At 36.8% G+C, this 27845-nt stretch overlaps 1 protein-coding gene across 3 annotated transcripts; it reads left to right on the top strand.

The window, feature by feature from the left end:
• The first annotated feature begins 1165 nt into the window (after positions 1–1165).
• HPGD (15-hydroxyprostaglandin dehydrogenase) lies at positions 1166–25230 on the top strand. Of its 3 annotated transcripts, none has more exons than XM_058024807.1 (7): positions 1166–1258; positions 1428–1551; positions 5381–5487; positions 15369–15465; positions 21425–21505; positions 23442–23601; positions 24672–25230. In XM_058024807.1, exons 1-7 carry the CDS (start codon positions 1166–1168, stop codon positions 24808–24810), a joined length of 801 nt encoding a protein of 266 aa, XP_057880790.1. In that variant the 3' UTR covers positions 24811–25230. The 3 variants fall into 3 exon arrangements, with proteins under 3 accessions (XP_057880790.1, XP_057880789.1, XP_057880792.1); XM_058024806.1 differs by having other exon boundaries at positions 21425–21501; positions 23438–23601; XM_058024809.1 differs by lacking the exons at positions 5381–5487; positions 15369–15465 and having other exon boundaries at positions 21425–21501; positions 23438–23601.
• Positions 25231–27845: the final 2615 nt, after the last annotated feature.

The following is a 27845-nucleotide window of genomic DNA, read 5'->3' on the forward strand; positions in this document are numbered from 1 at the left end:
CAAGAAGAAATTACAAGACATTAATGATAGAGATGCAGTCTGAGTCAGAGTACTTTAGGGCCTTGAAAGCACAAGTAAAACATTTAAACCTGATACACCAGGCAAAAGAAAAGAGAGAACATAAAAGACAAGTGTGTGTGTTATACATGCACACTTGCATGATGTGCATGTTTATATAGCTCAGGACTGGAACAAAGGATTTTTCCTGCCTACCCAACACTCCACAACATTGCATTTGCTATGGGATAACATTTGTGAATCTTGTAACAAGCTAATGAACAAGAGCATTTATTTCAGCTTTCATATGATTAAGCGTGCTCTTATTTCCACTGTACGCTCATATGCATTTGTATTGAGGAATTTTAATTGCATCCAGTTCACATTAATATAGCAGACAGAATTTGGCTTATAAGCTATAAAAACAGTTAAACCTGTTCTAAGGTATATTAACCACAGACCTGAAAATTTCACAAAAACACTTATCTTAATATATCTAATATCTGCAACAATAAATGGTTGCTTTTTCAGGCAAGTAAATTCTGCCTACTAGGGTAATGAGAGTGAGAAAGCTGGTGGGTTGTTCTGAAGTGAGAACGAGTGGCCCATTTTTTTGTTTTGTTTTGGAGGCTGTCCTCACCCTATTCCTCATGCGACTTGGGCCAACCAAAACTTACACAGCCTCAGGAGCTGCCAACAGCCCTTATCAAAGCTCGGAACAGCTTCTCACGCGATTTACCCACACGCACACACAAATCCCCCTCTCCACCGAGCGGAGCCGTAGCTGCCCTGGGACCCTTTCTCCTGGGGACCCTGCGAGCCTGTCCTCCCCGGAAAGCCTGGGGTTGGGAAGAGGGGATGAAGCTGATCTTCCCTGAGGCTCTCGCTCTCCAGAGCTCATGCAGACACTCGGGACGATGTAATGACCCGCTCCGCCCCTGCTTCCCCCCGCCCAGGCAGCTCCGGGAGGCTCTCGGTCGCACGAGTGGGGAGTGGGGGGGAATGAGCGGCTGCAGCGGCGGCGGCAGCAGGAGGAGGGCAGGAGGAGGGCAGGAGGGAGGGCAGGAGGGAGGGCACGAAGGAGGGAGAAAGGAAGCCGGGCAGGTGACACCGCGCTGGGCTGCCGGGGCTCGGCGGGCGCGGAGCGGGCGGCAGGAGAGCGGCCACCATGCACGTCAATGGGAAGGTGGCTCTGGTCACCGGCGGGGCGCAGGGCATCGGCCGCGCCTTCGTCCAGGCGCTGCTGGGCAAGGGCGCCAAGGTAAGCCCCGGGGAGCGCGTCCTCGCTTTCCCTCGCCTCTGCCTGCAGCCGGCACCCGCGGGCGGGGGGTGGTGGCAGCCCCCGGGGCTCGGCTCGGCTCGGCGGGCGACCTGTCCGTCCGTCCGTCCACCCTCCCGCCAGCCGCTCATTTGCCTCCCGCCCCGCTTAGGTAGCCCTGCTGGACCGCAACTCCGAGGCCGGACGGGAGAGCAAGGCGGCCCTGGACGAGCAGTTCGAAGCGCAGAGGACGCTGTTCATCCAGTGCGACGTGACGGAGCAGGAGCAGCTGAAAGGTAGGAGGTGAGCGCTGAGCCGCGCTGCAGAGAGGGAGCTCTGCGGGACAGCCTGCTCCCCATCGCGGCTGGCACTGACCCAGAAACGATTTGTTCCTGAACCTGCAGATGGGAAATACTGCTACCAGCATTACTATCATAATTTCCCTTTGTTCCTTGGCACAACAAAAGCCAAAGAAGTTAATTCCATTGAGTACTGTGGGTGATATTTTTGCATGAAAGGCTCTGCAGAAGATAATTGCTATTTTATGAGTAATATATATAAACTTTAAAGCTCAGACTTGCTTTTTATGAGGTTTCAGTACAGATTCGAAGCTGCATTCCCTCGTCACAGGAGTAATAAATTCTGTGTTGGGTTGCCGTGCTCTTTACATACAGTGCATTTACTTTCATTGTGTGCTGCCACAGCTGAAAGAAGAACTGGCAAAAACTGGCACGCTACTTCATAATGGGGTTAACTATAGGGTGATAACATTTCACACACATTTTGCAGATGCATGGAATGGCAGCAGCTTCCCTCATGAATGATTTGCATCTCTGTTTTCACTTAGTGGATAAACAGTGTTCCCTACTGACTATCATATGACATTGATGTACCTTCACGATATTTCATAACAGGCACATCACTTCATCAAAGTTTCATTATTAAATGGTACATTCATAGGTAATGACTCAGATTCAGATTTTGACATCTCTTTTGACAGTGCCCTTTCCCCAGATTCATTTCTGCCATACTAGATGTGAACAGTTTTGGTCTGTTTTCGTTCATTACACTTCACTGGTCACTTTCTCAACAGTGACCATTGAGCATAGCCATTTCAGAAAACATTGTTGCTATTCCAGAATTCAGCTGTACTGTCCACTGTTTCAAGATAGCATGATTATTCCTAATTGTATAGCTTTACATTTCCTATTTGTAAGAAAGATGCTGTACTTTAAATCTGGGATCTGCTGTAATCAGCAAAGTTTTTATCAGCTAGGTTGATGATTGACTTTTTCTCCAAGTGGGAGGAGTAAGGAGCAAGAAAAAGCATCCTAGGGGTAGGAATAACATGTGCTGCTGTGTGGGTGTTACTCAATGTGCCTTGTCTCCCACACCTCCTCCTTTCTTTAGTGCCAGGCGAGTGCAGCACCAACAGGGTGTGAACCGGGAGCTGGAGTGAGAAGGATAGGTCAGCAAGGGAGTTTTTGGAACCAAGTTAGTAGGAAAAAAGTAATCAGAATAAAATTGGAAGTGGCTCCTGCAAAGAAAAAAGCAAGAACAGATGGCTTCTGCTGCTCATGCCTCTCTGATCATTGCATTAATCCTACTGCAGGTTTCTTACTCTAAATTTGCAATCATGTCTCACAATCCTTTGGGAATTCTGACCTGGTTTTGATGTTGTTTTATTTTCATATTTTTCCACTTGCAATTGTAAGCTACTACTTCACGAATTTAGATTGATTTCACATTTAGGGTTTAAAGGTTTCATCAGAGGAATCAAGTCCTGTACTTTATGTTAAAGGTCATGTGTGTGAATGAAGTTCCTTTTTTTTTTTTTAACTCTAGCCCTTCCTAGCAGTAGGAAGAAAGTCCCAGTACTAGAACTAATATTTCTAAGTACAAGAGGCTTATGGGCAACAAATCATCTGCTTAATCTACTTTGAAGTCTTGCCTGAACTTTTTTCTCTGGTGGTTCTTTCACCTAATCCCCCCTATCTCATCCCACTTTTGAAAAATCACCATACTTACTATTGCCTTCCAAGGACATTTAAGAAGCTCACATATAACTGGTGTTTGTGCTGACTTTGCATTGTTTTTCTTACCTTTCCTTTAAAATGAATCCTTCTCTTAATTTTTCCTTCCCCACTCAATATTTCAAACAAACATCTGCTTTTAATTTTTTATAATTCCATAAGCACTAATTAATGTGCAATGCAAAAACAGAATTAGTCTACGTTTGAAGAGGGAAGAATAAATCAGCTTATACTGATGTGTAGGTGACAACTTCACTAAGAATTTACAAGAAAATTCTTCCTTTTGTGGGTAGGTGATAGATGGGATTACTGCAGGCAGATAAACTTTTACCAGAAACATTCCAAACACAGATATGCAAAAACATTTGGTCTTTTCTCAAAATGTAAAATAGAAAACTACAATTAGTCAAGTCTGTGTAAGTTTAATTAAAAAATCATTGGCAAAATAGCTATTATCCATGATGGTTTTTGAAGATTCTAATTCTTAACAAAATCTTCAGAAACATCTTTCTTAGATAAGATGTTATTTAGAGAGGGCTTAAAAGGGAATTAGCCAGTTTCCAAAATTTGAAAGATAAATAAGGAACCAAATTGTATTTATTTTACTCATTCAAAATAAGTTAAATACTCACTTCTGCTTTTAATAAAGCTAAAGGCTTTCATTTCAGCCCTTGATGATGCAGAATTGGAAAGATAAGTGACTGAAGAGTTGAGAAATCAGAGAATGAATTGGCAACTAACAAAAGAAAAAAAGGGAGAGAGGCCAAACCAGAAGATTTATTAATATTACAATATTCTAGTATAGAATAAGAATATTAGAAAGATCTGTACAATAAAGGCAGCTGGACAAATAAAACCTGTTCCATCAGCTGCCCAGCTCTTGTTTTGATCACAAGATGATGATTATGATGGACCTGAAGCATTGAGGCAAAGAAAAGGCTGGTGCAGCAAAAGCTTTGTAAATGCCTGCAACTGCTGCAGAAAAAGGTAGATGTCTTCAAGCTGATGCTGTGCACCTGTTTGACATGAAGGGCCAAGCACTAAGGACCAGAGAAGGAAGATGCTCCTGGGACCACCTTTCAGTGAAGTAATTTCATCAAGGCCTACCGAGCGCAATTTTTGTATACCTGAAATACTGTTGATTTTGAGTCAAATACCAAACAATGTTTTTTAAAATAATATTGGGGATGTGGTGTCTTGGTTTACATAATAGTAAACATTTAGTGATGAGGAACAATATTTGGAGGGGAAAACAAGCAATTATATATATACATGTCAGAAAATATCCTCAGTTCTGGAACATCTTAGTCTAGAATGAACATCTGGAAGTCATCTCATCCATCTTGTCAAAGCAGAGCCAGGCTTGAGAAGCTTGCTCCTCATTATGACATCATCGTGTTTTTCCATACACATCTTTTATCTCAGTTCTAACACTGTCACCTGGGAAAACACAGTGTCACTGTGGAAGTTTCCAAGTTCTCATTTTGAAATTCTTTGGAAGACAAGTCACTATTTTTATCCTCAGAAAAAAAGGAAGATTTCAATTTGAGAATATATTATTAAAGTTACCTCACAAGTAGGATATATAGCAACTTAACCATAGATAGATACATCTAAACAAGAATCGTGATTAATTATTAGTAGTTGAAATATTCCTGTCAGTTATTCATTAAATAAAAACTGTGTTCTTAGGTTAAATTTGGACTGAATTAAGAAAATTTTTCAGAACACTTGATGCTTTTGCTTTTCATTCAAAAGAGACAGTATCAAATCTTGACTTTACTAGCTATACCAAACTGCTACAAATCAAACTGTAAATGCTTAATGTATATAATTGGGGTGCCAAACATCCTACCTATTACAAATGTATAAGTGCTAAGAACTTACAGCTCCTGTTATGACACTATCAAACTGAATGAAAAGGCAATGATGTTATCTTAATCCTTCCACTTTCCCTAAATTTATCTAATGTTTAAGAAAATAACGAAGACATTCTGGTAGACTAATAAGCCATTCATTTTTATACATGCATTGTATTTTTATATATTACTTTCCAAAGTTCTAAGAAATGTCACTCTTGGATCTCCTATAGGTGCTTTCAAAAAAGTAATTGAACATTTTGGAAGACTGGACATTGTGGTTAATAATGCTGGAGTGAACAATGAGAAGGACTGGGAAAGCACTATACAAGTTAACTTGGTAAGCATTATCTCTTTTCTCCTGTTTTGTATTTCAGTATTTAATGTTGGAATACAGTTAACAGCCTGTGGCTTGTACAGATTTTCCAGATGACAGAAGATTAATTATTGGATTGCTAAGTACAGCTATTGAAACAATCACCACATAACTGAGTGTGTGGTGGATCCCTAAAATTATCTAACCAAGATATACAGCACTGTGTAGAGGTGCTTGCTTTATCTATCACCAAACATTCCCTTTCTAGAAAATCCAATTGATTCCCAGATAGGTGTAAGAATTGACTGCTCAAGGCAGTAGACCTGCATCTACAGTAGGCCAGTCTGTTTATATGAATGTTTTAGAACATTTTAGTTACTTGCGAGACTCAGCTGGCCTTTATTAGAGTTGCCATTTGTTCGGTAAATTTGTTCAGCCAAGACCTCCACACTTTGCTCACCAACCATGCCAGCATAAAATCTGAGTTTTAACACAGGCCATTTCACCATCATCACTTGTAGGAGCACACTACTTAAGGGCACTTACTCCCTAAAATCCAGTACATTCAACAAGCCTGGAAAATTTAATTTTCAAACGGTTACCACTTCTTTGATATTATCTGGTATCTCATCAGATGAAACCACAATATCTGTGGGTTTTTTCTCAGCTGAAGAGTTTTTAATTTCAAGTACACCTCTAGGGATATCTCAGCTCCAAGGAATGACCTTTCTAGCATTAACAGAATTTCTAGGTTAATGAAATTCAGCTTGTAGTTTACCGTCTGTGAAGTCCTAATTCAATGATGATTCAACAAGTCACCCCATGATGGTACTTACTGCAAAGAAAGTAGCAATAGGAAGCTTTGAAGAGTAAAATGTGGAGTTTTCTCATTTGAAATTTGTTGTGCAACAACAAAGCTCAGAATAGGAAAATTACGTGTGTTTTTGTCAAAAATTTTAAGGACAAAGATACCCATCTTTGAATCCCAATGCCTCCAAAAAAACAAATGAACACAATAACTCCAGGACAAATAGCACAAGCTGTATATGAGAGAAGTTACAGAAAAATTAATGAGAAAATTGGTACATGGAAAAAAAATTAAGTTTCATAACACCTTTCTCTTGGGTTTCTATCTATCCCTTACATATTCATCAAGATTTAAGTACATATATTTCTTTCTCTTTATTTAATTTCTAAAATGATCCAAAAATTTAAACATTATGAAACTTCATATTGTGAAGTAACAGTAGTTTGTCATCCTCAGTGATAGGGAGCATCTTAGTATCTCTTAGTATGATGCCTTGAGTGTAAAAGAAGACTGTGTTCTAGATTACTTATTTATTTTTACTTTTGTGCCTGATTTTAACACGGGATATAAGTTAATGTAGATAGCCATCCACCTGTCAAATTTGTAAGTACAGATAATTAGTCATCACTGGAAATACTGAAGGCCATGTGAGAAATATGTTTGACTGTGATGCTTGCTGTCAAGGGAAATATCCTCACTTAGCGTGATGTCTTAATAATTTTTTGATGTCAAGAGCTTCAAACAAATGATGTTGAGAACTTCCTCGTACTGCATTGCAGAAGACACCAAGTTGGGAGGGGGGTTGATCTGCTGAGGCATCAGAAGGCTCTGTCAAGGCTCTGTAGATGTGAACAGGCTGGATTGATGGGCCAAGGCCACTTGTCTGAGCTGCAATAAGGTGAAGTGCTGAGTCCTGCCCTTTGGTCACAACAGCCCCATGCATGGCGCAGGCTTGGGGCAGAGTGGCTGAGAAGGTGCCCTTTGGGGAAAGGCCTGGGGGTGCTGGTGTGCAGCAGCTGAATGTGAGCCAGCCGTGCCCAGGTGGCCAGGGAGGCCCGTGGCACCCTGGTCTGTGTCAGCAGCAGTGTGGCCAGCAGGAGCAGGGCAGGGATTGTCTCTCTCTACTCAGCACTGGTGAGGCTGCGCCTCAAATCCCACATTCAGTTTGGGCCCCTTGCTACAAGTAAGGCACTGAGGTGCTGGAGCGTGCCCAGAAAAGGGCAACAAAGCAGAGAAGAGTCTTATGAGGAGCAGCTGAGGAAGATGAGGTTGTTTAGCCTGGAGAAAAGGAGGCTCACAGGAGCCTTATTACCTTCTACAATCATCTGATGAATGGAGGGTTGTAAGGAGGTGGGGAACAGCCTCCTCTTCCAGGTTAGAAGTGATAGGACAAGAGAAAATTGTCAGAAGGGCTGGGGAAGCTTTAGATTGGATATGAGGAGAGATTTCTTCACCAAAAGGGTTTTCAAGCCCTGGAACAGGCTGCACAGGAAAGTGGCTGACTCACCATCCCTGGAGGTATTTATAAGGCCTATAGATGTGGTACTTGGGGTCATGGTTTAGTGGTGGATTTGGCAGTGCTGGGCTGAGTTATATTTGATGATTTTTAAGGTTCTTTTCTAATCTAAACAATTCTATGATTCTATTATTCTTTTTTCTTTTTAAAAGTAATTGAGCAGAAGCAGACCATAAGTGGTCTCAAGTAGCAGAAAATCTGCAATCCAAGTTTTAGAAACCTGCATGCTTAACTATCAAATTGGTCCCCTATTTTGTTCTCCTAAGGGAATATTTTGAAGTTTATGCATTATTATATATGCAAGTTCACCATAAATGTCCTAATGACCTAATACAGAGTTGAATGTTGAAAAAATTCATGAATACATGGTGGTGACTGAAAGAACATCTAAAATGTTCAAACACAGTAGAATTACAGTTATGTGGGTTAAATCAAAGCTACTCTAAGATCCAAATATCTCCATTCACCTATTGATTTGATTATTCTTTCCCTGTCTAACACCAAGTCAACTTACCTCCGTAAGCATTTCTATCTAGTTACTGTACTTTCTGTAAAACGATGTATGTGCTTTGTACTTTCTGGTTTTTTAATTATAACAAAAAAAAAATAGCTGATGCATGTAATATCTTCTATGGGTTAGTTCTATAAAATATTTCTCTGTTTCTTGTAGAAAGGAGCAAAATATATATGAAATACATTCTTTTAAAATGTCTTGATTTCCCTCTTGTAGGATAGTTTAAGTATTCTTTATTTTATTTCTAAGAACAGAAACAGCTTCTATAGCCACCATATGTGTGATACACATCATGCATATATTTTTTTATTTTCAAAGGGGAAAAAAATCTACATGCCAGTCGTTGTCTTAGTGATTTCATTTATATATTGATATAACAAATATTCCCTGCCCCAGTTTAAAGTACAAAGTACAAAAGTAGAGCAATACAGAGCAAGATAAATCAGAACAAACACATCTGGGGTGTGTTCTTTATGGCTAAAACAGTTCACAGAACCGGTTGGTCTTCAGGAACGTTTTTATAGGAGTGTAAGGAAGTTCTGGTAGTACTGCTTGAGAAAGCATGAAGAAGAAGGTTCAAAGAGTGGGACTTAATTTGGAAGGAAAATGGACTAAAATGCGATTCTTACTGTTGTCCATTACAGTTTCCTGAGAGCAAGAAAAGACAACTTGATAAAGCCAGGGAAGGGGTGTAGGAAGGAGTAGTGACTACTAAAATGATATTTCTATTGCAATGCTTTCCACCATTTTGCTACATTTTGTGCTAAACATCCACCTTTCATTATTTTATTAATACATATATTTTTTTTTACCTAAGTAGTCCAGCAATGCCATCTATTCCTCACCTCAGAACTCCAAATCTCAGGGTGTTTACTTGATTGATATCAGCTTGATCATCAGAAGCTTCAGCCAGTGAAACTCATACAAGGATACACTCTTGTTATTATGGCACATAAAAAAATGAGCTTGGCAACCATACAAGAGTTCCATTTTAAAGAGATATTACCAGTGTAGTTTCAGCAGTCTGTCACACACACATATTTGTGTACAGAATAGCACAAGAGTGTATAACACATAAATTCTTATTGAGGGTCGTACCTCCATCATGACAGTCTTTATTGCATTCATAAAATTTTTACCTAAGGGATCCAGAAATTTTATAACCTGACTTTTTTTTTATTCTTCAAATCCCTAAAACAAGAAAAGGACCCACATCTTTACGAGCCTTGAACATGTATGCTATTTAAACACAACTGGGTGTTTTAAGAAGCTTCAATAATTTCATCTTGTTTTGATGTGGCTTTCTGGAACCACTGTAATTAGAGTGTCCACTATAATTACAGTGTCTTTTGGCATTACCAATGCACTTAGCACATTTTATACTAAAGACAATCCCCCAAATTACACACAGAATTTCTTTTTATGCTCATGTCAGAGGTTTCTGAAAACTGACATAGGTTGCAGTATACAGTTAAATGTAGCAGTACTAGGATCACCTATGCTTTTATTTTAAATATTACCTGAATCAAAAGTTTAGAAGTACTTTATGTGACATTTTGACCACCTTACTGTTTTATTATGACAAAAAGTTAATTTTTTATATAAACTTAAACCAATTCCCCAAATGAAAATATGAAAAAATTGAAAGCAAAATCACAACTATCCTCTGTTTATGTAATAATGTTGCAGTTTTTACACATTCTGGCAAAACTTTAAATTTCAGGCCAGAACCTGAGCACATCAAAACACCCCAGTCATATGGGATTCAATTATTTAAGTGTTGTCCAGAAGTAACTAGAATTCAAATGCACACATAAAGTTTTTTCAGATTCATGACAGTCTCACATTACTTGGCAAAATGTAGAAATATGCAACAATTCTAAATTTTTACATTTTTCATGAGTTTGCATGATTTATTTCCAGAAGTGACAGAAGTAGCGAATTTCCATGAATTTAGAAAAGTCCTTTACTAAAATGAAGTCTACCAACATCAAAATACTTAGATTGGAACTACAGAGAAGATAATGCACCACTGTATATTTATGTGCGACTCTGTTCAATATGGCTCATGGTGAAATACATGTTCCAGAAACTAGCAAATCTTGCAAATTCATTGTTTGCTTATCAGTAAGGACCTGTTTCTCAGAAGGCCAATTAATGTTTTAACAGAAGACAGAAGGGTAACTAAGCAAACATCAGAAGTGTTTCATTGAATTTATTTTTGTGGCAACAGCATCATGATCATCACAAGGCTGTTCCACTGTGCCAGCTATAAATGGGAGTATGCTGCAACCTTCCTCTGGCCCATACACCTTGCTGTCCTTTCCCAGCATACCAGGAGAAAAGATAAGGGCTGAACTTCCATCCCAAAGTAATGTAACCTGGACACATAGCTGGGTTAAGCGGTTGGAAATAACCACTAGGTCCCACAACAGTGACAAAGGCAAGCATCATTTCTCAGTGCCAGCAACAGAAACAAACCAAAACAAGCAGTGCTATCTGTAGTAGATGAAATGGCATAGATGGCTGGTTCACTGCTAACCAGTGGCTACTGGCTACCTCAATGGCTTATTTGCCTGTTCATCAGCATAATTTGATGTCAGAAGACTAAGGGGAGATGTGGCCAAAAAATGAAAAGTGACACCTTGACATTAATAGCACAAGAATCAATCCTCCAAGTACATAAAGAAGCTTCTAGGTATAATTTTTTTTGCTGTTTATATTGTTCTAGGAATAGTTACTTACCTTAATAGCACAGTAAGTCAATGATTTTTTAGCTTATGGTTTTAGTGTATGTTTACAGTAACCATTGTTGAAGTATAATGAAAAGCAAAGGTTTCAAACCAAGAACAAGACCAGCTATCAAAATTGAATACTATTCCTATATCCTTCAGGAATGTGGAGGTGTATTGAACGGGGGGAGTGGATTAAAGGAATCTGCACCATGAAAAGCTAAAGCATAGTGTTTCATTCCCACCTTGTAAAAGAGCTATTGATTTATAGCAAATAATCTAATCCTGCTATGTATTCCTTTCTCCTTTCTGCCTCTTCCTCTCTAGACTTCTTGTTTTCCACATTTTGAGTTGGAAATTCATACTCAAGAGCTTAAAATATAATTTCATATAGCAATCAAACTAACCTATACATAGGAGTGCCAAGGAACTTGCATGCTTGCTCCAACTTGTCCATATCCTAGAAAATCTACTGAAAATCTACTGAAAAAAATTAGTCCCACCTTCCTTTCCAACATGAAATGCTAAAATTTTCCATGGATATCACAAGCAGCACTTTTAGTTTCAGAATTTTGAAGCTCATCTTACACAGATCACAAAGTACTTTTAAATGTTTCCTTATAGATAGTCATTGATTTACAACCTCACTCTATGAAAGGCAAATGATCTTGGGTCAAATTCCAGCTCTGTGCTAACCTGCGTTATGAAACCACAAGTTAGTGGCTCTTTCATTTTTATTCAGTACCCCAAGCACTGAAATATCCTAGTTCAGGAGCCTACATAAAATGTTATGACTGATTACTATTTTGTTTTCTCAAAGGAATTCATATTACCATATCATCTTGATATCAATATAGTGCTCATCTTCAGCACAGAAGATGCTGATGTATTTTCTCAGCATGAAGCACCAGATGTATCTGACAAGTGGTGGCAAGCAAAACCTTATTAAATAGGTGTGAGAAACTCTGTCAGTTGGAACAGCTGCCCTTAAACACTAGGAAAAAAAGCACTGTGTACTCAGTTACTTTCAAAGCAATTGTCACTTGAAAATGATGATGATTAATGATGTCCTGGGCACCATCACCAAAAAAACATCTTTTTTTTTTTTTTACAGATAAATCTTAAATGAAACACTAAGTATAAAAACTGACAGCTATAATGCTGGAATACAAAAACATTGTACACATTGGCTGACATTGGTTCCTAAAGGTGGAAAAAATTATTTAGCACTCTACTGAAGACATTGAGCCTAATTAGAATCAGAATTTCAATATACTTTTAGTTTCTTTCATTCAATTGAAAGGAAATGACAGATATTTTCATCATAACCTGAAACCATAAAACTGCTTTCAGAAAACATAAATTTTGAAAGGATTGGAGAGAGGTGGATTCTTTCAAGAGAATGGGAAATCCAACCCACAATACAAGAAAAATGCCATCTGCTGAGAGTGCAGGCAGGTTCTTCTCACGCTGGGTACATGCTTCAGAGTTTACCTGCAAAATAATTCTGTATTTTATCAGCCCAAACATCATATTAGTCATTTGACCCAAGATCAGCCACACTCAGTGAGGTTTTTGCAAGGATCACAGGTAAGGATTACATGGCTATAGCTGGTGAAAGGGGCAATATCCAGGTGGAAGTTTGCATTTCTCTTGAAGACCACCTCTCACAATGCCTTTGTGTAAAGGAGAACATGCCTCCAGCCTCGTGAAGAAGTATTAAGTTAATGGATTCGAGAGGGAGGAAAAGAAAAATACAGTATAGCCAAGCTGTGAATAGCCAAGCTACCCACTTTTCTCTTGGTTTATAATTGTGGTTTGGCCAAGGACTCATCTAGCTCCATTATCTCTGAATTAGAAGGAATTGAAAAGCCTTCAAGGAGCCCCAAGCTACTTCATTCTTCAACTGATTTATTTTCTCTAATCATCTTAAGTGGAATTCTCCTTTTCTGCTCAGCAGGCTGAGCCACTGCTCCAGGGCATGACAGGACCTGCACCTGCTCTCCAAAGACAACATTAACATTAACCCTTTCTTCCTCAAATATCTTCTGTACAGCCTCTCATACATATATATATATATTAGAAAAAACACACTCCACTCTTAAGTCCAAATCTAATTTTGGTTGAGGTGCCAATAAGTTTATGTTCAGAATAAGTATATCTTATAGCAACACTACTGTACATTAACAATCTTGGTTTGAATAAATCAAATTTATATGTGACAATTAAACAGCACTAGGTCAGCCTTTATAACGACTCTTCTACTTTCCAGGACATGCAAAAGAAATCTGATTTAATCTGGTATGCAACAAGGTATTGAAGACAATTCTTTGGAAAGTTTCTGTTAAAGAATTTAATCAACAGCATCCTTTTTAAATTAATCAAAATAATTCTTAAAAAATGATCGCTTAAACAAGACTTTCCAGGAAAAAAAAAAGGATTTTTTTCTTTAAGAAAAATTTAAAATATTATTTCAGAATTTTGAAATATTCATATTTTGTGAAGTTTTACACTATTCCAGGAAAGAGATATTCTGAAAATATATTATAGAAAAATATCTCATTAAGCACTGAAACTATAGAAAATGAGAAAAAATGATTAATTATTAAGATTCCAGAGCAAACTTGGTAATGAGGTCTCAGGTTGTTGTAACTCTGTCAATGGGCAGCCTCATGTTAATTAAAAAATAAACCAGTGATATTAATAAAGTAGGACGTGCACTCTTCCAAATCTGATTCCTATTAAAACCAGAAAAGCATGAAGGATAACTGAAAATGAATTAGAAGTACTACTTTATATTTTGTAACATTCGTGTCTAAAAATATCAGCTAATGAAAATGAAACATAATCTCCAGATTATTCCAATTTTGCTTTGGGAATTTAGATGGTGACAGAAAAATAGTTAACATTCTGATTTTAAAAGCTTTTCTCTTTCTTCCCCCAGTTTTTCCAGTCACTATCTATTAGGTTTTAGCCAAATACAGATTCTTTACTCTGGTTTTCTTAAGGGAAATTTCTGTCTCCATTATTCTGCAGACCTTCTCTGGTCAAAAATATTGAAATAATCATGCACACTTCACCTTTTGGACATCTTAATTTATTTGGGTCAATAAATAGCACTAAACAATCATAAATTACAAATGAAGTTCTCATTTAAAAGCTGAAATGATATTTCCAAAAGACTAAAAGTGTGTCTCAGTGTATTTGTCCATTTTAAGGAGAAATTTGGTAAATAGTTATGGAACTCATCACTAATGCAGTAAATTTAGAGAAATTTATATTTCTCTAAAGTTATTGTTTTCCACCAGGAACCATGTCTGCTGCCTTTTTCTTACTATTCATTTCACTCTCAGATAAAGTGACTTTCTGGGAGAAACCCTCTCATGATTTCCCCAGCAGGCTGGTGACCCAAGGCTTGGTGTGTCTTTGGACATCTCAGTTTAAAAGTCTGAAGCTCAGTGAGAGGAATCTCAGCAGAATTTCTGACTGCAGTAGGGTTCAAAAACAGATTTTAAGGAATCAAAATGATACATTCAGGTCTCAGAAATTTTTTTCCTTGAAGTTCTGTTTTTAAAAAAAATAAATGTTTGTAAAAATCACAGCTAAGATTATGCTAACAACATCTCACATCTCTTAGCACACCCTTTTTACCTTCGCTGTATTTGCCTGTGTGGGCTTTCATTTGAGAGGAATGGTAAAACTCCTTTAACTTTAGTCAGAAAACAGTACACATTTTTAATATCTTGGGACCAGAACTATATCATGGTACTTTATCCTAAAAAGTGTGAATTTCTTTTGACTTGAGCCTAATTTAGTTTAGAGTGTTAATGTTATCTTCAGATACAGTCAGTGCATTTTTTTGTAATATAGAACAGGCTATCTCAACAAAAACAATGGGATTTAGATCAGTTCATCTGCCACTTATATTTTTAGATAAGGTATGTGTTTCTTTGTTAAATTATTTATTTACTCTTTGTTTCATTTCCTTCACAGCTCTTATTTCACATTTCAATATTTTAGCTTGTTTATTTATATCTTATTGAGAGAAATAAGTAAACTGCTATTACTTCTATCTGTTGCAATTGTGTTTCTGAAGTTATTGAGTTACAATACTGTGGAGTGTCTCTGCGTCTCTTATTTATACTTTAAAAACTTCAAAGTGTAAGTAAGATCACTGGTAAAGCAATACAGGTTCTAAGCACCACAATAAAAGCAAGTTCCAGCTTGTAGAAGCACAATAGATATTTTGAATAACATCAATAATTCAGTAAAATATTTTTAATAGTTTCAAATAATCTTCGAGTATCTTGAATAATTCCTTCATCTTTATACCAGACGTCTGTGATCAGAGGAACCTACCTTGGCATAGAATACATGAAAAAAGGAAATGGAGGTGATGGAGGAGTGATCATTAATATGTCATCCTTGGCAGGTGAGAAAATTTTCTGCATAAACAATTTCTGCTGTTTTCTTCTTAAGTAAATGAATCATACTGATCAGTCTTACTTTTTCTTCTTTTTATGGCCCTTTTCTGTTTAGAAATATTTTGAACTGGTTTTCATTGTAGCAATAGCAGGAATATCAAACAACCACAAATTCCATTTGCTTTTTTAAACCAAATTCAATAGAAAAAAAATCAGTAATTGTCCTAAACTATCAGTCTTGCATTTAAAACCTTGAGCCTGATGTAAATTCCTCCATTCAACTCCAGAGGAACACAAATGTAGGAACCTCTAAGGCTAGACTGTACCTAGATAATTAAAGTTTTCACACACCCACTCTGTGTTCCAAGTCCTTTCAGCTGTGATCTACCTGTACTTGAAAAGTCATAAAATTAACACTCATATTTCACCAAGCTTAAACAAGCACTTTCTTTGCTCACTACTTATCTATTCTATAACTGTATTTCAGTTTCTGTAAATGCTGTCCTGTTGTGTGCAGAATTCTGCACCGTTTCCTGTAGATATACTCAATGTTTCAATGACTGGGCTCCCAGCAAAAAAGAACAGCTGAGGGGGAAAGTGTACATGGAGAATGAAGTCACTTGACAGCCCTCCTCAAAAATTTTGTGAGGTAGTACTTGCATTCTCTCTTTTTTGTTTGGAGAAGTTGTTCTCTCTTTCTGCTGTCAGACTGCCTGTGAAAAATAATACCTATGCTGCCTGACACTCAGATTGTCAGAGGGGTTTTTTTGTGTCTATGTGGATTACCAAATTGTAGCCATTTCATTCCAGCATATTCCTACGTGTTTTACCAATGAAAAGCCAGTTAAGATAGCACCAGCTATAGTGATCTGATTGTGCACAGGTGTGGATGTTCTGAGTAGTTTAAGTTCTCCTGTAGACCTTAGCTTTTGTGATAAAAAGTCCAGTTCACCCTACTGACATAATGCACATGGATCTTGAGGAATGCACATGACATAATGCATATGGATCCTGATTTAACACGTGAACAAAGGGTGAGGGGCTATTCTTAAAAGACTCCATGTACCTTTAAGTCAGCATTTTTCATACTGCCTGACACATTGCCTACTGGTACCAGTAAGTTTATCTCTATAGGCTGAAATGGACATTGTATTGGGTCCAAATTAACCTCAAGGAAACTGCTGTTGCAGTGCAGGAGGTCATAAACACAAGTAAAATATTAAACATGTTCACAGAGACACCAATGCCCAAAGCAGTGCTTAAGAAAGGGTAGGGCTAGCAAGTGGTTTGATTCCTTTTCTAACTGGTCTTAAATGAACACAATATTATTTTGGTTTTAAGACCTAAAAACTTGGCTATTCTCTTTGTTAAGACAAACAAGAGTTTCTCTGCTTTTTTTGGTTTTACATGGCTTGTGTTTAACAATTGTTTCCAAGGTTGTAAGGAAAACCATACTTTAAAAGCTAACATATACTAATTTTTATTGCTTATTTACTCACTACTGTTTGTGCTTTGTGATTGTAACTTTCCTTTTCAGTCTGAAGGTCTAAGTCCTGCAGTTTATTCCATACATGAAAGACACACTTCCATTGGCTTGCTTAACATCCCCTTCAAGTGTTTTCTCAGAGCTAGCTTCTGTTGATCATTAAACTGAGCGGTTTTGATCCCCGCTGTCCAAGTTCTCTGTAAGAGACAGACAGCAAACCTTCCTATATCTTTTAGAGCAACAAGAAGAGTTGTACATAGTGCTTATGTGAAATTCAATAATATTTCCTTTGCACATTAATTATCTACATTAATATTAATCATTACATCACCATGAGAATTTTGCCAGTGATTTGGACCAGGGACAGAACCAAGCCTTAGAGTATTACATTTCCAAATACCCATGGTACTACCAAAATTATTTCTGTTAAGTGGATGCTTAAAAGTTTTAATTCAGCTGGATCAAAGCCAGAGCCTGTCTATCCAGTAATGAGTCTTCCTTTCTTTAGTCTTGACCCCAGACAGGACTTAAAAGAGGGACAGAAATATATGATCATGTGCAGCAGGCACTCAACTGTGTCTCAAAGCTACAAAATTTAATTTTATTAGATTTGTGCATTTGTATCAAGAAGTAATTCTGCTAAACTGAGATAATGAGAAATGTTTTTTAATTCAAATTTGGCTCCATAAAAACCAGTTTCAATGATTGCAGGTTTTTGCATCATTGAATTGGATGCAAATCCAATTTCAAATTCAAGTATTAAAATGTTCTAAAATTTCTTCTCTAGTAAGCCACACTTTAATTGCATTTAATGGAATAGTTAAAAGCGGCAGAGAAAGCATAAAAAACCTAAATGTAACTCAAGAGGCTGTTTAAGTTATTAAACTTAACATGGTCTTTTACCGTGTGGTGGCTGGTACCTGTACCCTTTTTGCAAAGGATAAAAGGAATTCAAGTATGGCACACACTTTTGTTTTGACGGCTTTTGTATTTTGAAGATAGTTTTCTGTGAAAATGGATTTATGTCTGTCTGTATTTTAGCAGACAAAAAAAAAAGAGTATTTACAGAGAGCTTAAAAAATGTTACAATTTTTTAGTGTAGCATCCTGCTACTTTTGTGAGAAGCTGTTCAATGTGTAGTGAATCTGGATACCTTTCTGCTGCACAGCCATATCAATTTGATTGCACTCAACTTCAAACATTCAGTTTCCTCAAATAGGTGGTTTGCCTTCCCTTTATTGAAAGCTTCAGCCACAAGAAATACTTAAAGTACCCGTCACAGCAAACAAGCTTTTTTAGGACCAGATCCTCTATGTATTACAAGAAATGGTTACAACACCAAGCAAGGACTCTGTCACAGGGATACAGGGCACCAGAAATGTCAATGGCTGTACAATTGAGGCCTTCAGCATCATGACAGAGCTTCTGGTCCCTCCCTTTTGTGAAAAGTAAAATGCTCAGCAGAATCTGCCAGAATGAGGTTAACAAGAATTAGAAGCTATTCCCTTCAGACTTCACTATAAAAAAAAAAATCATAGAAATGGCACAGCTTAGAAGTTTTTGCTAGGATTTCTGTTGCACCTTTGTTTTGGCACTCAGGAAGACTATAATGATATCATGGGGGCATGCAGAGAGAAAACCAGAAAGTCCAAAGTCCAGCTTAAAACTAAAAAGGCTAATAAATCTTATTCAAAGAAAGGAATTTACTCAAATCTCTGAGGGCAACATGTTCAATGGGAGAGCATAACAGGGGAAAGATGCTTAATTCTGTTTTTATCAGAGTTCTTTCATTTCATCAAAGTGGAATGAAAGGAAATACTGGTTTCAGCAAAGCCTACTGATACAAATCAAGCTTATTGATAGAATTCTGCACCTCCAGTATTAATTTCTCAGGATGTGGTTTTTGAAACTTGATCATGACAAATAAGGAGTTGTACTGAGACACCTGACACCATATCTTCAATGGTAGAGTGATCTTGACACCTAAAAGGAAAGTAGAATATAAGCAAGGGAAAGAACTGTCTCTCTCAGTCTGCCAGGAGCTGAGAAAAATAGAACAGAGCAGTTAACATTGGAGCATAGGATTATTCTTGGTCTGCTTGAACTTGTTTTGCTAAACCAAAGAGCATCTTGAGTCATCACAAAGTCATTTTCAATTCACCATGCAGCAACATCTAGAGAGAGAAAAATCTAGCCATAGCAGCACCCCTCTCCTCCCCATCTAAGAGAGATTAAAAACCAAATGTATCACTTTCCAGAAGTACACTGACCCATCACCATCCATTTGAACACCCTCCTCTTCTTCTCCCCATTATTTTGTGCATAATGGTCTCTAGTCTGTTTCACTGCCATTCTGCTGTGCATAAGATAATTAAATATTCATGGCAGCAGCAAATAGAATCCAGATTTTCTAACAAATGAATGCCCTAACTAATATGTTAGGAACTCATCTCTGCTCACTGGTTGAATAAATATGTGGGCAGAGCAGACTTAGTGTGACACAGTGGCTCATCATAAAATACTTTAGGAGGGTCCCTGGGACACACCACCAAGAGAGGCCCAGCTCTTCCTAGGGTGGAGAAATGGCTCAGAGCTGGAAAGCCCTCACTGGGGTTCTGAGTACTGAACTCAGGAACAAAAGTGACACAGGACTGTTACTGTTTTATGTGAGGAATGTTAAAACCAGTCTTAGATGCTTTATCCAAAGTGAGGTGATTTTTTCTTGGTTCTCCACTTCAGCAAAGATATTAATTTCAATTAGGAAAGAACTGGTTTTCAAAAAAAACCCCAAAAATGCTACTAGTTCCTCTCTTCCTGCCTAGTTATTCCTGCTGTCTTTGGCATTTAATAAAGTCTTTGAACCTTATTCCACCTCATTATTGTGAGCTGTGCCCTTCCTTTGTTTATTTCTTGACTTTGTTTCTCTTCCCTCTCAAGTAGAAGGTAATCTTCCTTACTGTGGTTAAAAAATAAAAATAAAATTACTTCTAAATTCTTCCTCTGTGTTTCACAGTAGACTTTGTCTGTTTTATTTCTGTTTGCTGCAGTCTGATTAGAATTTCCTTTACTTGAAGCACGTAAAAGTACTTGAGATTTTGGGGTTTTTTTAACATAGTATTGTATTATTTCTAATGTGCCAATATTCCAATGTTTCCAATAATCTGAGGAATGGTTCATCAAAAGTCAACAAACAGAAGAATATTAAGCATTTGTTGTGATCACAACCCACAGGAGACAGTACAAAAGCCATTTCATAAAGTGAGTTCTTAAGCAGAAGCATAACGCATTAGTCCAAGCTAAGGAACAACCAGACAATAGGTTAAGTTCTTCATTTCCCAGTATTGAACAGTGCTGCTTTCACAAGATCATCAAGGTAGCATTTAAATCAAGATAAAACCTTAAAGCTGTCAGGTTGGTAATTAGAGCTTTGGGCTGTCTTATAAAGTTCTTTCCATCAGACAAAACAGATCCCAGCGTTAAGGGCCCATGCAAGTCTGGCACATGCAATTTTTTTGCCAAATCCATACTAAGAGCTAGAGAGTGAATTCTTCATCTCCACTGAGGTAAGTCACACCCCTTCTTGAAAGTATCGCCTTAAGATCTGAAGTATGAAAGATAAAAAAAAATTAGTTATTAATTTGGATTATTTCCATTAGAATCAAACATTAAGGCATTAAAATTACTATCCTGTTTTACAATACCACATTCAGGAAAACATTTTATCCTCTAGCTTTCAGACAGGCTGAAGTTTGCTATTCATAAGAGCCTAATTTTCAGGTGGAACCACAGCATCTATTTGGTCCAGTTCAGCTTTCATTGTATATTAGAGATTGCTGGCATAATTGGCAGAAATGAATGTGTGCTTACGGTCCGTCATTTCTTCTTGGCTAGCTTTTTGCCATCTACTCAGTCTTACCAGAATTCTTAGTTTTCTTCCAAAACCTCTGTTCTCTTTTCTTTCTCTACAACAAATAAAAATGTTTTGCTCTCCCACTCCAACCATAAAGGTTTATAGTGTTAGCAGAAAATTTTATTTTGCTTCTCCTATTGCTACACTTCCTCCTTGAACACACTGTGAATGACTGCAGGTATCCTGTTCACACATTAGATATCAAAGCTCACCTAAAAGACTTTGCTCCTCAGTATACTTTAAATACTTGATTCATAGATGCTTCAAAAATCTCATTCTTAAGTGTTTTCTTCCAGACTGTGTCTTCTATTTTAAGTCACAGTTCATAGATGCAACTTTTCCTTTAAAAGTTATGATTCTTTATTACTCTTCTTTTGCCTGCACTTTTTTATTCATCTATTTTTTTCTTAGCCTATCCCAGATTATGGAATATAATTTACAAATGCCTACTAATCCATTTTGTTGCATCTCTGACACAAGTTTTTTACACTGTAGACCTATACATGTGTTTAAGATAATCATAAAATAGGAATATGCCATATCTTCATTCAGCTACCTTTTTATTTTAAAGGACTCATGCCTGCTGCCTTCCAGCCTGTGTACTGTGCTACAAAGCACGGTGTCATTGGATTCACACGGTCCTTAGCAGTAAGTATGCATTTCCCAAAAGGGTCTCAGCAGCTCCTGGGGAACATGCTTACATTTTTCATGTTCCTCCTCTATAGCCATACAACTGGAATTAATTTTAGGAAAGAAAACAAAGTGTGTGAAGCACTGGAGGTTCCCTCCTTTCACAAAGGGAATCCAAAGATGGAATAAGTATGGCATCTGTGTGTTTATGACCAATTTGAGGTTTGGAGAACATTGAAGAAAGATGTTGCAGAGTAACTTAAGGACAGTGAGAGGAGTCCAAAAGCAAAATTCTGATCCAAGTTTTAAAAATGTTTTTTCAGAACCCTGTCCCAGTCATTTCGGTTTCCTTGTTTCTAAGTCAGGTCAATTATTTTTTAATGATAAATAGGCACTGAAGTGTAAAAGTGTTACTTGAACACATCATTATTTATTCTTACTGACTCTCAATACTCTGAAAATGAAAAATGACACATTCAGGATGGGGCATATCAGATGACCATATTATAAGTTTCAGCCTCTAACTCCAAAACTTTCTAGTTAGATTGAACAAGCAGTGTAATAAAGGAACTTGGAGGGAGAAAATACAATTACACTTTAATAGATTAATGTTAAAGATAATCTGCTCACATAAGATTTCCAGTCTTATTTCCAGAATTAAACACCTGAAATTACACTATCAATTTAATTACATCAATTACACTTTATCCATCTATTTTATGTACCCATCCCCACATAAATAGCTCCTTTTTCAGATTAACATAAAGAGAATAGTCTGGATAAGTGTTGCATATAGTATATCAACAAATCAAGAACATGAAACCTAGTTTCCCGTTTTTGTTTTCTGATTAGAAATATAAATGTCACATCTAAGCTCAAAAGTAAATTAGAGGAAATGCTGTCTTTAAGGAACATAAGAATGCTGAGGAAAAAAAAAGAATAAACATAGTGAACTACAGTATTTACCAGGAAAGGCTGATGTTGGGCAGGTCTGATGCCTTACACCTAGGGCTTCAGTTTCTTGTCTCCCCAGACCAAAAGAGCAGGCTACCATGCCATGAAAATGACATGTGACTTAGATTATACCTGAAAGAAGTCCATTAAATGTTAAAAGAAATAGAACGCAGTGATTAACAGTTATGGTTATTCTTGGATATATCATGTCTAATTTATCAGTTCTGTGCTACTGCTAAGAAAGTTCACCCAGCTCATCCAGTTCGTTCAGCTCATACCTGGATGTTGATCAGACTTTGCTACATGCACACTTTGGCAGAACCACAAACAAGGGGTCCTACCTCTCCCAGAACAACTTGTGCTTCTGTCTTGCATCCTGTTCCTGAGCTGCTTCCTGAAAAAAATCAGTTCACAGGGACTTTCCAGTGGAGATGCTCAGTGATAGATTCATACCTTGGCAGGGACAACAGAGCAAGTAGAAAGGTTTAGCATTACCGTTGTCAGGATAGAGAACATACTGTATTTCTTTTGATGTGAGGAAGGTATCTTAATACAGTATCTTAAAGATTATTTTATTTCTTTCAGAGTTTTTTTAATAAAAAAGCTCCTATAAGATCCAGAGCATACATTTGGGAAAACCTTTCTTGTTTTTGCTTAGAAGAGTTATATCATCACCCTAGAACATTGTCAATTACGTACTAAAGAGCACTAAGAACAAAAAGTATTAGGAAAAAAAACAGCTTCATAGGAAGAGTTCTGATTTCTCATAGAATTATTCTCCTGACAAAAGAAATACATTTTTTTTCCAGTAGTCTAGTATGATTACTAGAGAAAACGTGCTTCAAACTTAGTTGTTAAAACAATCAGTAGTAACACAATCTCCTTACTTTGCACGGCTGAAAAGTACTTTGTGGTAAATCTCATTCTTTGAAAATTTGCTTACACAATACTGCCTGAAAATGTTGATGACAAATGCCTGCTACCCCTTTTTCTTTTCTAGTTAGCTGCTAACATGGAAAACTACGGTGTGAGACTGAACACAATTTGTCCAGGATTTGTCAACACACCAATTCTTCAGTCAATAGATAAAGAAGAGAATATGGGACAATACTATTCCTACAAGGATGAGATAAAAAATATGATGCAGTTCTATGGCGTGATGGAGTAAGTCAAGTCAGATACAATGGGGGTTTTGCACTTTTTTGATCAAGAACAAGGACACACTTTCAGCAAAATTAAACAAAAGGGAAATACTGCCTCAGATAAAAGACTATCAAATGGGTTATCTGTATAGAAAGAAAAAAAAATGGCAGAGACCTAAGCCTATTTTAAGAGCACCATCTTCACAGTGATATATCCCTTTATGCATTCCCAATTCCCAGCAAAGTTCTAATCAAATTAGCAATTTTAATATCATTCTTTTAGTTTTTAATAGCCTTTGGTGTTCCCTCATGAATTTGTTTAATCAAACTTGTTGTGAGATATGGGGTATATAATTTGCACAGAATTTTCACAAAATTGTCAGAAGTGAACAAAGATAGAAATCGGACCATGAACTGACAAAACTGATTAAGAGCACAACAGCAGCCACAATGGATCAGATCAGAGTTACCTGGCCCACTGCAGTCTTGCCAACAAAGGCCAAAAGCAGACAGCTTGGACAGACTGTGAGAACATGGCAAGCATAGTCATACTTTTTAACACTTTCTTAGCTTCTTACAATTAGCTTGCAAGATGCTTCTGCACAAAGGAAACTGTATGACTGTGTTGTTTCACCCATAATTTTCTTTATGTAAAATATTTTGCAACTATTGACCACAGCAAACTGCATGTGAAATTAACCTTCATGCTAATTTGTATGTCAGCTCTGCTACAGAAGCAGGATAAATCAACAGCAAAGAGCTGCAGAGGATTCTGTGAGGATTACTTCTGTCCATTTCCCTGACAGAGAAAAGTTTGATAGGAAGCCCAGTGGCAGATGGATGTCCACAGGCATTTATCAGAAACTAGAGCAAACAAATGATGATTTGTAAAGTAGCCACTTTAGATGTATGTCCTGATTGAAGCAAATACATATCTCTCCTGAAACACTCATACCACTTCTGTTATTCTTCAAAATAAATTTGTTCAAATACCATTTTTTTAATTTTCAGATATATAGATTTACATTGAGTTTCTTGTCCTTTTTACATGTTCTATTATATCATAACTCTGAAATAACTTTTTTTTTTCAGCCCATCAATAATTGCTGAAGGATTGATAACAATAATTGAAGATGATACTCTCAATGGAGAAGTTATGAAGATTACAGCATCCCAAGGAATTCATTTTCACCAATATGGCCAAACACCTTTTACATCATCAAAGAGATAAATAATTGTTTTGGGCTAATTACTTTTGGCTTTTCTTAAATAGAAAATTTTTTGAAAAGAGTAATTTCAGGGGAAAAAAAGATGAGTGTTGTTTCTAGATCAGTGACAATGTTCAAACATTTGCATTCTAATAACAAAGAGATAAATGAGAAAATCTGTTGTGGGAAGATGTTACCACACTATTCTGATTCTGTAAGCACTATTAACAGTATTTATTTAGTAGAATAAACATACTGCTCTGAAGGGTTCTTTTAATTATTTTTTAGTAGTAGGGGCCTCTTCTTTTTCATTCTGGTTGTTCTGATCTACATACTCCAAGCATAGTTTAGTTGATCTGACTTACTTTGTTATTATTTTCACTGTCGTGCCTACTTATTTGCATCTTGAATTCTTCAGACCAGGAATTCAGTTCAGGAATCCAAATCACAAATGTAGCCATAGGGAGTTAAGAATTAACTTTCTCTTATGAATGTTAAATATGTGCAACTTAATTCGTTGTATATCATAAAAGGAAGTACAGATTTTAAACTTCTTGGATTTTAGATATTTATAAAATATTTCAGAAATATTTTTATTTTCTTTTATAGATATATATATATGTGAATTTTCTCACTCTGTATATACAAAGAGGATTATTTTGACATTGATTGAAATGTTTGCTTGCCTATTAAATCTTATTTTCTAAACCTTTAATTTCTAGCCTTCATTGAGTAAAATCTCATTTCAATCCTGAATAATCTGTTTTTTGTCATGTTTTATACATGTCCCTTTTGGTTTCACAGTACATATTCTCAGACATAGCATGTCACATAGTAGCAATGAAAATAAAAATTGAGCTTCCAACCTCCTGAGCAGTACTGGACCTTCTGAATCCAGGGTAATCCTCAAATATATTTATGCAAAAAATCTTCATACTTCATAGGTTGCATGCCTAACAAAAATAATATTTTGCACAGTAACTTAATAAGGCTCATAGCATAAGATTTAAAAGCTCCTGGAAAAGATGGAAAGTTAATATTTACCCTTCTTAGGAGTACTGACTTTAATTCCACTGATTTTTGTTACTGGAAGAGTGGAATCAGTAGTACTTACCTTCTGTGGAAGTCAGGGAGTAAAAAGTCTGTTCAGGGAGAAGAAAAGAAACAGAAACACATACATTGAATTACTCTTCCTTCTCCCAATGCCTGCATTTTGGGGTATTTTAACAGTATTTTTAAAGCCCTTTTTGAATGCCCACAGGATGCTAGCCACACCTTTAGCATCCTTGACAGCATCTGTAGATGCCTCTGGATTAAAAACTACCCTCTGATTTGCTAGTATGCATTTCTATGTTTGTCTCATTAAAACCAGAGCACTTCCCAAAACATGGCAGAATAGTGTAAAAGATGTGATGAAAACTTGAAGTCAGCAAGTGTTAGTTAGGTCCTAAAGCTGATAATCATCTACCCCTGTGTGTCTCCTTGTTAAGCAGGATTTCAACTTAGTCTAGAGACTATGGAAATTATTATTATCATTATTTAATAATAACAATTGTACAGGCAATACATGAAACCACCAAACCACACTAGGACAGCAGCTTCTCTTAGCAATACGCTTCAAATAATGATAGGAATATTATGGACAGTACGTTGCTGGCTTGATTGCTTTTGCTCCTCTCTGTTCCTTGCTATCCCCAAAGAAATTTCTGCTTAACAGGGTGGGTTGACTTCCCAGGGAATCAATGAAAGAACAAATAATTTAATAATGTTAGTAATAAAAGGCCAGGAGTCCAATGTAGGCTCCCTGAGGGAAGAAAACCAGAAAGAAATGTGAAGTTAATTATAACTAATTATTTTAGTCATTGCTCAATTAACTTGTGATATTGCACTTCTATAAAATTCTAATCTATTAATTGGCATAATTCTAAGATTCCATTTATGTGGTATATCAATAGTCACACAAGAAAAAGTTAGATTCATAAAGCATGCAATTAGACTTCAGAACACCAGAAAAATCTAAGCCTATATCTGGGAAAGAGTTTAAATTGTATCTTACATGTTTAGGTCTTTTCTTTGGATTAATTTTGTAACTCAAAAGACAGATGTTTTCAAATCAAAACCATACAGAAAAATTCCTGAAAGACATATACTGCACTGATTTCCTTCTGATAATCTGATAAGGAAGCCTCAGAATCAAATAAACATTTAAACGAAGATAAATCTGGAACCTGCTGGAAGAAATATGTACAGCGAAGCAAAATCCTTGATGCAAATCATAATGTGAAAAATAACCATCAAAATTCTGTGTTTTAATTAAAAAGTGCCCCAAACCAATTACAGCTTTCCAGTTTCAGATAGTTTGAATTTAAAAACATCTGGGGGTTTTATCTGCACAGGAAGAACAAGTTCTACATATGTTTTGGAAGAGTTTCCTGTAAGACTTCCCCCCAAACTTTGGAAGACTTCCAGTCAGAAAGAAAGAGAGCATATGTTTGATGTAAAGAGAAAAACACCAGAGAAGCAGTAGGTAGAAAGATGAGTTGAAGGGGGAAAGTGAGTTTCATTTTTTGCACAAAGACTGTTTTGAAACTTCATCTTCATTTACAAGTCTTGACATAATTCCAAGACTTAATTTATTTTGCCCAAGAGACAATCATTTTTAACACAACTGTTCCAGTGTTGTAGAGAAACACAGCCAAAAGGAAAAATAAATATTTTAAATGAGATACACTAATTGCCAAGAACATAAAATAACAAGTAATATTCTAGACTGATATAATGATCATTAGTTGGAATGAACACTCAACCCCATGTGACACAAGTTTACATTTCAGTGTGTCCTTAGAGTTTCAAGCAGGATTTTTCTTAGGGGTAAAGAATAAATATTACTACTGAACTCCATCTTTTTTCAATGCTTATGATTCTTCAGAAAAGCCAAAATCACAAGGCATTTCAAATACTTTGTTACATGACAGTGTTAGTTTATTTTGATTATTTAATGCCTTAATTCAAGGCATTTAAGAGTTATATAATCTACATAATTATGTGGATCCATTGC

This window comes from Melospiza georgiana, chromosome 5 (assembly GCF_028018845.1).
Source record: "Melospiza georgiana isolate bMelGeo1 chromosome 5, bMelGeo1.pri, whole genome shotgun sequence".
NCBI lineage: Eukaryota > Metazoa > Chordata > Aves > Passeriformes > Passerellidae > Melospiza > Melospiza georgiana.

What these genes read in the sequence shown, in the direction of transcription:
- HPGD (XM_058024807.1), top strand. Translation starts at nt 1,166, where the DNA reads ATGCACGTCAATGGGAAGGTGGCTCTGGTCACCGGCGGGGCGCAGGGC. An exon ending in GGAGCAGGAGCAGCTGAAAG is followed by an intron (nt 1,552 to 5,380) that starts GTAGGAGGTGAG and finishes GATCTCCTATAG; the next exon opens with GTGCTTTCAAAAAAGTAATT. An exon ending in GCACTATACAAGTTAACTTG is followed by an intron (nt 5,488 to 15,368) that starts GTAAGCATTATC and finishes TCTTTATACCAG; the next exon opens with ACGTCTGTGATCAGAGGAAC.